At 33.7% G+C, this 11783-nt stretch overlaps 2 protein-coding genes across 2 annotated transcripts; one reads left to right on the top strand and one right to left on the bottom strand.

Moving 5' to 3' along the window:
• Positions 1-2033: 2033 nt before the first annotated feature.
• Positions 2034-4318, top strand: LOC149387965 (blue copper protein 1a-like). The gene is made up of 3 exons (XM_089622282.1): positions 2034-2051; positions 3504-3555; positions 3939-4318. Exons 1-3 carry the CDS (start codon positions 2034-2036, stop codon positions 4316-4318), a joined length of 450 nt encoding a protein of 149 aa, XP_089478408.1.
• A 1478-nt stretch (positions 4319-5796) lies between these two features.
• Positions 5797-9360, bottom strand: LOC149387964 (transcription factor ABORTED MICROSPORES-like). Its single transcript, XM_089622281.1, has 8 exons — positions 9260-9360; positions 8973-9173; positions 8784-8862; positions 8632-8700; positions 8020-8547; positions 6977-7252; positions 6702-6878; positions 5797-5964 (listed from the first exon to the last, which is right to left on the bottom strand). Exons 1-8 carry the CDS (start codon positions 9358-9360, stop codon positions 5797-5799), a joined length of 1599 nt encoding a protein of 532 aa, XP_089478407.1.
• Positions 9361-11783: the final 2423 nt, after the last annotated feature.

Here is an 11783-nt window from a genome sequence, read left to right as displayed (position 1 = left end):
TACTACGAAAATGCGCGTAGTCAATTGGTTATGGAATCAACTCTTAGATGAGTGAACATTGACCTTCTTTCAAGAATGCTGGATTCGTATTTGTGAATCATTTTCCGCTCGGATCATATTTGAATTCCCGAGACATACGTATTTAGGCATCTACAAGTAGGCATTACCGAATGAGTCAAAGAACTCAGTAATACAACCTAGAAGTCCGTGATCACTTCAGAATTTAGACCAGATCTCACTATGATCATTATAGCGACCTTGATTAGTGTGTCGTAACGGTGCTTAAATGATACACATATCAAATGTGTACAATGCTTCCCCCAAGTGATCAACATTTCACTTGTGTTCCACATATGTGATTTTAGATCCAGTTACGTGATTAATATATTCTAAAGTGATTTTATTTATTAAACTATCTATAGTATATTTTATTTGTTCTATTTATAAAATAATCATCTCACACTAATTTGAATAAGATAAAAGTAAATCAGGAAATTGCATATTCTATGGTAAGCTGGAAAGCTATAAATAAGGGGTTGGGTAGTGCAAAAATCGCCCAACTAAGCCTTATTCCACACTACAAATTCAGCAACCCCTCTCCCTTTGGTCTGGATGTTTTTTTTCTCTCTCCCAAAGTTGGAAAATTCGTACATACCACTTCCCAAAGAAAGAAATAATTATTCTGACACCTCGCTGGAATAATAAGTGAGAAAAGAGTTGACCCACACCTTGGTCTCTGTTCTTCCGGAGATTACATATCTTAAAAGACTCTAGTTTCGATCAATAAACGAGCAATTGATGAACCGAAATATCCAAAGAGAAATGAGTCGCCGAGGAGTCCGAAATCTTGGAGATTCAAAGACCCAAAGAGCAAGGAGCCGCAGAAGAATTCCAAAAGCAAGGAGATCCAAAGCTAGGAGCGTGGAAGATCTATAACTGAGCCGAAATGTATGTATAATTAAATGGTCTTATGGTTTATCTTGATTACGCTTGTCTAAATATTTGATATGTTGTTGAATAATTTTGAGTATCCTAGTAATTATTGTTTACGTTGAATATTAGCGATTGTCCGCATCTTCTTCTATTCAACACTAGTAACCATATTCCAAAGGTTAAGAGATTGATTACCCTATAAGAAATACTGAAACGATTGTTCGTGTTCAATACATGGGAATGGTAATTAACGTCAGGGAAGTAATTTACCCATCAAATGGCATCAGAGCGATCGTTCGTGTCCGATACCAAACCTATATTCCCATCAATCGGTATCAGAACAATTTTTCGTGTTTAATACCAATTTGTAACTTCCCAACAATTGGTATCAGAGTTATTGTTCATGTTTGATACCAACTTGTGACTTCTCAACAATCGGTATTGGACCGATTGTTTGTGTTTGATACCAACATGTGACTTCCCAATAATAAGGCCCAACTTGGGACTAAGACTATGGTTCTTGGGGATGAGGTTCGGGTTTGAGTCCGAGCTTTAAAAAATTTATTCAATAAAAACTCAGGCATGGGGATGAGCATGGCCCGTACTCTTTCTCAAGCCAAGTGGAGGCCCAGATTGAAGCATGGCCCATGCTCTTTTATGGGGGGTTGGGATCGAGGAGTAACATAAGGCCCAACTTGGGACTAAGACTATGGTTCTTGGTGATGATGTTCGGGCTTGAGTCCGAGCTTTAAAAATTTGTATAAAAAGCTCAAGCCTATGGATGAGCATGGCCCGTGCTCTTTCTTAAGCCAAGTGGAGGCTTAGACTCAAGCATGGCCCGTGCTCTTTTATAGGCGGTTGAGCCCGATGAGTGACATAAGACCTAACTTGGGACTAAGACTATGGTTCTTGGGGATGATGTTCGGGCTTGAGTCCGATCTTGAAAAAATTTATATAAAAAAAAAGCTCAAGCATGAGGATGAACATGGCTCGTGCTCTTTCTCAAGGCAAGTGGAGGCCAAGACTCAAGCATGGCCCATACTCTTTTATGGGCGGTTGATCCCGAAGAGTGATATAAAACCTAACTTTGGACTACGACTATGACCTTTGGGGATGAGGTACGGGCTTGAGCCCGAACTTTAAAAAATCTAAAAAAAAAGCTCAAAGCGTAATATTCACTTTCAATCCTTACAATATATTTTGTTTAATCTTAAAAATTATATCATCAATAATAAACTTAAATCAAAGTCTAAAAACATGTTTTATAAATAAAAATTATTCTTACAAAAAAAATAAAAGAAGAAGAATTGTTTTTATGTATAAGTATATATTTTATTTTAAAAAAGAATATTTTATTTTAAAAATGAATATTTTATAGTCTATTCTAAAATGGTTGAGATAGGCTTGACTTTTTTTCAGGGTGTGAGGGCTCAAGCCCATGTAATTCCCTTAAACAAGCTTAATTCGGCCTTATTGTTTTTCAAGCCGGGCCATACCAGCTTAAAATCATTAATAAGAAGGTCGGGCTAGGCAGTCAACGGATGCCCCGACCCAATTGAGGTTATTATAATGGGAAACGATTTTTGGCATAACTCACGAGTGGGAACGATCCACCCCTGAGTTGACACGTGGCCACTAACTGCCACGTGTCAACTCACGAGCGGATCGTTCCCACTCGTGAGTTGTGCCAAATAGCATAACTCTATTATAATTGCTTTCTGCTTCATGCCATTAAGAGCCACATGTATAATGTTAGGAAGTCCCATCATTTTTTTTTTTGAAATGCTGCAGTGGGGATTGAGCCACATGTATAATGTTAGGAAGTCCCATCATTATCATTTAATTTTGTATCGTTTTTTTCTTTTCATTTTCTTATGTATTGTGACGGGTCAATTTCAAGTGGGTAATTTCTTATATAAAAAGTGCGTTTTGGAAATGACTAATTCTTTTCCACACACGTTATGTATAGTAGAATTTATAACCGAGTCGTAATTTGTAAACAATAAAGATATATAATTTTTACACTTCATCAGAAGAAAAAAAAAATCTTTCAATTAAATGAATAACGAAGAATAAAATAGTGAATGTGCCAAATGTACTATATGAATTTGAAAACAAATTCAAAAGAATTTAAACGAATCTTTACGATAAACTTGCGCAGTTTTATTGAACATTTCAAGAAAGAAACGCTATATTCATATTGCCTTTGAAATTGTCAAAAAAAAAAAAAAAAAAAAACAATGGTAACTTACACTTCATTCACAATATATATATTTTTTTTTAAACAAACAAAAACAAAACAGAAAGTAAAACTAAAATTAAAAAAAAAAAAAAAAAAAAAAAAAAACAAGAACAAAAGTGTGTAACTGGACCAGAATGATCCAACGAATATTAAAATAATATAGGTAGTATCAAATTGTTTTTCACTAGATCTCAATTTCTTTCTTTTTTGGGCGAGACCCAGTTCTTCTTTCTTTCTTTCTTCAATTTTGGTACAAGTACAACACGCAATTTTCTGATCTAAATTATTTGTATATTAATCTTATCATTATTACTAAACAATTTTGCAGGCTTTCATCAAGTTGCAGGAACAAGTCATAGGAAACAATCAACCACAATCAAGTAGTGTACCTTTTATATATAAGCCATCGCTTTTTTCACAATCACTTCAAAATCAAATTAAGGTCTCGCCACAAAACCTCCAAGATATATCAAAAGAAAGTCATGAGAGAAAGAAATCCCCTCAACACCTTAAGTTTCTTATCATTAACCATAGTAATCTACATAACTTTGCTTGTGAAGTGTGTAAGATCTGAAGAGTTTGTTGTTGGCGATGAAGATGAATGGGACAGCCAGGGATATTATCTATCTTGGTCACAAAGCTAGAATTTCACTGTTGGTGATGTTCTAGGTATAATCCTTTTTCACACTTGAAAATCCATTTAGACATAGCAAAATCATGTGTTACAAAGTTTTTTATTTTATTTTTTGGGGTGTGTGTATAGTTTTCAAGTATGTTGAAGGGCAACACAACGTGTTCGAGGTAGGCGAAAGCACGTACAGATCGTGCGACTCGAGCGGGGTAGTTTTGTCGATGCACACGACCGGGAACGACAGAATCGAGTTGACTGAGGCGAGGAAATATTGGTTCATATGCGGCATCGTTAGTCATTGCCTCGGAGGAATGAGGTTCGGGATCGAAGTGGGGCGATCTCGTAATTCCACGGAAGATATTGTACCGAACGGTTCGCCATCTGGCGCACCACCACAGGTTACGGTGGCCCGGAACTCCAGTGATTGCTTGTTGAGCAAAGGCTTGGGAAATTGGGTTTTGTTTGTAACCTTTTTCGCTTTTCTGTTTGCTCAAATTTCACTACCGCTGTAAAGAAAATATAATGGTTTAAAGTGAATTTTTTTTAACTGTCGGTCTATTTTTAACTATTGGTAGCTATATCCGTTGGTGGATAGGGAAAAAAAGAGCAGTACATTGGTTTGTGTTAAATGGCTATCAAGAAGATGTAAAATACTTTTATGACCATAAGAATTTTTTGTAACACACTAGATTGGCTGTAGAATGCTATGGTGATATTTTTATTATTATTTTTTTTTTAAATCAGATGGCGAAATTGAATTATATATGACACGGTAATGCGTATGATCATGACATATATATATATATATAAATATATGCTATGGTGATATTAAATTAATTATTTTTTTTAAATCAGATGGCGAAATTGAATTATATATGACACGGTAACGCGTGTGATCATGACACACACACACATATATATATATATATATATATATATATATATATACACATCAAATTGTAGTTTAATGAAACTGTTAATCGCCTACATAATTTTTTCATATATAATTTTAAAGATAATAAAATGATAAATTGATTATACTTAAATTAACCTTATGCCCCCACCGATGCCGCTCTCTCTAGATCCGTAACCTTAACTGTCTCATTTGTCATCTGAAAGAGAGTGCAAATTACATAAGCTAACAATAGATCACTTCTCATTCTTATTTGGAAAGTGGAAGGATTGATTAATATGAAGGGATTTTACTATGAAAATAAATTTATTGTGTTGTTTGGTAGAGAGGAGGGAAAACAAAATGAAAGGATTGAGCATGGTTAGCTTTCCGTGGCACCCACAAAAAAACTATCTCTCTCAATTTAGAAAGATCGAGAAAGACGGAAACAAAAAAATGAAAGTAAATAATACAAAATAATGGCAATTACATATATATAATTTAATACTATAATTATTATTGCAAAAATAATAGCAATTTAGTAATTTAAGTACACAAAATATCAACCATTCCTCTCTATTTTAGTTTATACCAAACAAACAAATGAATGGATTCTAATCTTTCATCACATTATACCAATCAACTTTTTAAAAATTTATAATTCACAATTTTCTTTTTCTTTCTCTTCCCTCCTTGTTACTCCATCCATTCAATTTTCTATCATCCCTACCAATCAAAAGCCTAGTTTTATATGACTTTTTTTTTTTCTCAATGTTATAGTTTCATTTAATTTTCCGTTTACAGTTTCATTTAAAATAAGACAATATCATCTTAAATTTAAAAATAAGATATTTATCGAATATTTGAAAGTTAGAGGTATATGTGTAATTTCTTCTCAGAAAGAAGGCTAGTAAGTCATTTCGCACCAGTAAAGCCTAAAATGACGTCTTACCAGCATATACATATCAATAACTAATTAAAGAAAATTAAGACCGAAAACAAACTAATAGAATAATGATTGTCAACAGATATTAGTTAAGGTGTACTGAATAATTAGAGAGAAACATCAATGATGTGAAATTATAAATAAATAAATAATCAGTAGGTTTGTTGGTGATGAAGGTGTTGTTGATAGTCAAGGAGACTTCCATTTCCATTTTCAGGGGGTTTAGACATGTCACACAATCCTCTTGATGGATTCCTTGTGAACTCCAACAAGATATCCCTCAAGTTATCAGCTTGGACTACCATTTTACTATCCTTCTTCTGCCACCCAAGAAACAAGAATAAAAACAAATGAAATTGATTTCATATCCCATTATAATAAGTAAGATATTGATAACTAGTTGTTACATTTTACAAAAAAAAAAAAAAAAAAAGCAAATAACCACGTTTTATGATTTCACTGATGATAGGTAAAAATAAGACTATTTTAAAGATTTTGAAGGTTATTTGATTACTTTGCTATCAATAGCAAACTAAGTTACATATCAATCTGGTCACTCGCTTTTTTCTAATAAGTATTATTACTTATTTAATGAAACCATAGTACAGAAGAAGGAGAAAGGAATAAAAAAGAAAAGAAATGATTAAATATTTTTTAGTTGTGTTTGATATAGATGAGAGAAAAATGATAGATCTATGAATTATTTAGAAGTATATTTGCACAAAACAATATTTTTTCTTTTAAAATTGGAAGAATTAAAAATGCTGAGTCCGATAATTTCACAATACCTCCAAAACCTTCACCCTTTTTCTTTTTACCCTCTACCAAATAACTACAAATGTCATATTAATAATAAAAGAGAATCATCTCTCTCTCTCTCTCTCTCTCTCTCTCTCTCTCTCTCACACAAAAACTCAAACACAGCTTAAAACAAGATATCTAATTATAAACTACCATGTCTACGTCAAAACTCATAACTTGACAAATTAAAAACCAAAGCAATAATAATAATAATAACTTGTTTCACAAGAAATAAGAGTTAACCAAAGGAACATACCTCGACTTTGAGAACGTTAGACACAAGGTTTCTGAAGGTGGTGACATTGGCATTAGTGACTTCTAGTCCCAAAGAGTTCAGAGCCTCCAATAGCCTCACGAATCTCCCGGGCTTGTGCTCACAAAACACCTTCACATAGAACTCATTCCCATCTATTTGAGCCACTTCAACTTGGGGCTATATATAAATCATATTAAATAAACAAAAAAGTATTTAGTAAACATAATTGAGTATTGCCTTTAGAATTTATATATTTATTTACTACCAAACTCTACCTCCATTTGTGGCGCCTTGTCATTCGCAGTGGTATCAGAGTCGAGGTTTTGTTTCGATGCGGTTATCTCATTGTTACCCGATGCTTCAAAGGAATAAATGTTAGGGGACTCGGAATCGGCCCCAAAATTCAAAATCTCAGACTTGGGATTGTTTCTTTTTCCGTTTGCTCCGTCGATCACGGAAAGTTCCTCGAGCTCATCTTGAAGCTCTTTTTCTTGTCTTTTCAAGTCCTTCACGTACTCTATTGCGTCACGAAGAATCGAAGCCCTATCCAACTATTCGTCAACAAAAAAAAAAATATAAACAATGTGTACGGATGATCCAAGTTTAAATAACAATTAAGATTCTTTAAGTTACGAAATATGAGCACATCTATGTGGTATCAAATGGGACGACCGGATCGTTTTAAATGGTTTGGATAAATTGAGACCACCCCAATAAGAAAACAAAATTATGGAGCAATAAATCCATTTTGACCGTTTGTTCTAGCTTTAACCGTTTAAGACACGATAATTTTTATTTTAATAGTTTAACTAAAAAACATCTAAATTAAATAAATTATCATTAGTTGTGATGAAAAAAAAAAACATGCTGAAAATTAATATATTTAACTCAAACTCGATATATTCAGCACCAAATATTAAGTTCAAATGCACTAAAGTTAAACAAAAAATTATTGACAAAATGAAGTCTCGGAACAAGTCCGCAATCCGACCTATACATCAGTTTCAATATAGCAATATGAACTGGACTGTTTATTAAGAACGAATTTAAGATTAAAAAAAAAAGGGGGGACTAGATTAGTAACAATCATTTTGGTCTGATTTATGATTTTCAGATTATTTTTTCAAAGCCCTCAACAACGAATAAATAAAAATCGAGCTATTTTTTTTAACATTTAGTGAAAATAGTCATAAAACAAGTAAATTTCTAAATCCGAGTTTTATAAAATATTTAGGAGTAATTATTTTCTATGTTAATGGCAAGTACATATATAGTGAAAATAGTGATAAAAACAATGAGATGAAGTTGGTTTAATTACCTTGGAAATATTCGGAACTAAAGACCTAAGAGTGTAGAGCCTCTCGTTGAGCTTCTTTCTGCGCTTCCTTTCAGCGACAAGGTTTTTGCTCTGCGGCCCTTTCCCCGACGACGACTTTCTGCTTCCGTGCTGCTTATTCCCTTCGTTGTCTTCCTCGTCGCTGCAATCCGACATCGAGTTCGACCGTTCTTGCCCTCTCTTCGCTCCCTTGTCCTCCGCCTCCAAAAACGACGCCTCGTTTCTCGCCCCGAACTGCACTGGGATGTCGTACGGCGACAGGTTCAGCCCCTCGAACGCCGTCGCCGGCGACACCGGTGGCTTCTCTGCTGTCGCTGTCTCTGTTGTGGGGTCCACTATTTTGTCCGACTCGTCGTTCATGACGAACGCTCTCGACGATTGGATTATTTGATCGTTCATGTCGATGATGAAGCTTGCCGTCGTTGCGTCGTTTTGATGATGATCGAGTAGTGGCGGTGATATGTTGCATTGCGACGTTACGAAATCAATCACGTTTGGGTCTTCTGGTATCTGTGAAATAAAATAAATATGTATTAATTAGTTTGAAACATGTAATTCATATTCACGAATGTGTGTGACTGACTGTGAACATACTTGCTTGTTAACGAAAAGCTCAACCAACCCTCCTGCCATTGGAATCAAAACCCTGGTCCCACTACATTCCTGCAATATTACTATTAAGTTAGTAAATTCCTTTATCTACAATAAATATCGTTATAATTAATTATTTACTAGATAGAAGTAACCTCAAGAAAATGGGAGCCTGTGACACTAGAAGAGTTTAGCCAACTGGGCTGGTTTGATATCAACGTCTGTGCATAAATTCTGTTCATTTGGAGAGGAAAAAAGAAAAAGTCAAGTTATGATACAAAATCATTATCTGCATGCTAATAATGGTACTTAATAAGTGAAATGAATTTATAGTAAATACATACCCAGAGTCCAAAGGCATGGAAGTTGGCAATTGGAAAAGAAGGTCACAAGAGTTGGTTCTTGGGTGTTGAAACATGGTGTCTCTGCATGGAATGAGTGGCGAAACTGGGAAAAGAAGTTCTTCATCTCCACAATTATTGTTATTATTCGCTTCTTGTGAGGTTTCAGCCCCACCACAACAACAATTCATCCACTCAACAAATCTGTAACAATAAGACGCCATCAATAATGTCACAAATATAACATTTTAATCATATATATTTCTCTACTTGATTGATTTATATATAACCTTTGGTCTTCACTTAATTTCCATAGGACACAAAAGTCCCACCCTTTTGATCCCACGAGAGGTCTAAGACTTTCCATCATGTTTTGCATAAGCATGTACATATCACCTGCAATAAATAAATCAATGAGAATATTATCTACCACTAGCTAACCCTAATTATATACGCATTTTTTTTTTTTTTTGGTAATGAAAAACTTTGCTACCTCTTTTGGTTGAAGGAAGCAAGTAATAAAAGCATAGGCAGGTTGGAATAACAAGCAGAATATATAGGCAGCAGAAAATACAAAGGAAGACCTCCATATATATATATATGTAAATGAGTATATATATGCGTATGTATATACATATATATATATATATGTGTATGTATGTATATAATATATATATATATGTGCCTACGGTGTGTGTTTGTGTGTACATACAAGAATGATAAATCTTCGAATCACTCTATGTATTGTAGACCCCACTTTCAAAACCAAAAGTACATAGCGAAAATCAGAAAATAGAGAAACAAACAAATTAAAAAGAAATCATAATATACATTAACCTCTTAAATTGCCATATGATATTGGTAGGTGAACTATAAGCATGGCATGAAAGACTGATTTTATTAACGAATTAAATATAAATAACACCCTCTATCCTTTGTCAATTAAGTATTCAAGGGTATACAAATTATCATTTAAAAAATAATTAAAATCAGAAAGTGATAGCAGGACCATATTGCATGACCTAAAAGTGTGGCGTTATACTTTAACAACCTTTAAGTTTTTCACTCGCTTGGGGATTAATTTTATATATTTCATGTCTCAACTACTCTCGAACTCTTGAACCCGAAACGGAAAAAAAAAAAAAAAAAAAAAAAAAACCGCGTAAGAAAAGTTCACAGAAGGAAACATATATATTATATTCAAGGCTTGAAATTTATAACTTTAACCCCGACTATATATAGACGAATTGGTATTAAGTTTTTCCAACTACTTTATATATGTCGCATGTCACGTTTTTCCTAAATCTAACTCTTTGATTTTATGCTTATGAACAAGTCTGAAATGGTGCTACGTTATTCATCCTAAATTGAAAAAATTTCCCCCTTTTGAGAATAAATTTCCTTTTATGTAACAAAACTTTATTCTCCTCCTTTTACTTTTTCTGTTAGAGAGTATACTTGAGAGACGAGAAGATAAGAGAGAGAAATAAATATATACATAAGAAAATAAAAAAAAAAAAATTTTAGTTGGTAATGATGAGAGGGTGATATCTGCATGACCCAACTTATTGCCTACAAAACCCTAACTACCTTTGCTTTCGCTGAAGTTTTTTAATGTACATTTTGGCTTAATATTTTGTTTCATTTTCCAACTACTCTCTCAAGCTTTGTTTCGCATTTGGGAAACAATATACACATTAAAGTCTCTTCTTTTAGTTAGGTATAGTATAGTCTGTTATTAGTCTAGTTAATTAATTGACGATACACTTTCTTTGGAAAAAAAAAAAAAAAAAAAACTATATCTGTTCCAAAGCACTATTTTTAGTATAATCAAATATTAAACAACAATCTTGCAACATATGTGTACATTCCTTATACATCTATATGTTATACATGGATCCGTATTGTTAGTGATTTTTCTGCACGTGAAAAGGCAAACGCTGATTTAATAATTATCATACGTGCAAATAACCTTGCTAGCTAACCAACATATAACAAAATTAATTTTTTTAGAACAATAAGTCATAAACGATGATATTGTCTAATGGTACTACTACATATATATAATACCGTTATTTATTTTTTCTGTAGTCAAAATTATAAATTGACCTCTTTTTAAACGTGATGATTGTTCTTTTTTTATTTTTATTTTTTATGTGAAAAATCTCCTATTACTTTTTTTTTTTTTTGAAACAGACCACCCCCAGGAACTCTTAGCTCATTCGTAAGAAGAGCTGGGGGGGGGGGGGGGGAATTCATTCAACAAGATCAAACGTCAAAGCGTTCCGCACAGGGGGCGGAACCTCCCCTGACTCACAAAACCCAAAAACTTCAGAATTCACAACCCATTTACAAAGGCTATGCAACTCCATTTAATGTCCTACTACACCACAAGAACTTAACATCAACAAACTCTTTTGCTAATTCTAAAGTTGAATTAAACAAAGGAATAACAGACTAAAAAGGGCTGTCTTTCGATCCCGCCAAGCTGTCCATGACGATTTTGTTATCACCCTCTATCTCCAAACGCCTGATGTTTCGGAATCTAGCCAAGAGCAAGGCCATCTGGACAGCCTTGAGTTCAGCTTCTGCAACAGAGTCCGCTTCGATACGGACTCTTTTAAGTGTGGGCCTTAAACTCTTTTTCCATTAAGAAAAACACTTTTAAGCTTAAAAAAGTTTGATGACATAAAAATTCTTGAAATACCCACTTTCCATAAATACCGATTTTTCAATATTAATTTCTCTAAAAAGAAATCCGGAAATAAACAAAATAAAACCTTAAATATGGCTATAACCTAAGAAAGAGTATTT

This window comes from Urtica dioica, chromosome 8, assembly GCF_054948205.1.
Source record: "Urtica dioica subsp. dioica isolate 48M chromosome 8, U.dioica_male_clone48M_v1_H2, whole genome shotgun sequence".
Lineage (NCBI taxonomy): Eukaryota > Viridiplantae > Streptophyta > Magnoliopsida > Rosales > Urticaceae > Urtica > Urtica dioica.
This window is presented reverse-complemented; position numbering and strand designations above follow the sequence as displayed.

What these genes read in the sequence shown, in the direction of transcription:
- LOC149387965 (XM_089622282.1), top strand. An exon ending in AAACAATCAACCACAATCAA is followed by an intron (nt 3,556 to 3,938) that starts GTAGTGTACCTT and finishes GTGTGTGTATAG; the next exon opens with TTTTCAAGTATGTTGAAGGG.
- LOC149387964 (XM_089622281.1), bottom strand. Translation starts at nt 9,360, where the DNA reads ATGTACATGCTTATGCAAAACATGATGGAAAGTCTTAGACCTCTCGTG. An exon ending in AAATTAAGTGAAGACCAAAG is followed by an intron (nt 9,174 to 9,259) that starts GTTATATATAAA and finishes TTATTGTTACAG; the next exon opens with ATTTGTTGAGTGGATGAATT. An exon ending in CAGGCTCCCATTTTCTTGAG is followed by an intron (nt 8,701 to 8,783) that starts GTTACTTCTATC and finishes GTAATATTGCAG; the next exon opens with GAATGTAGTGGGACCAGGGT.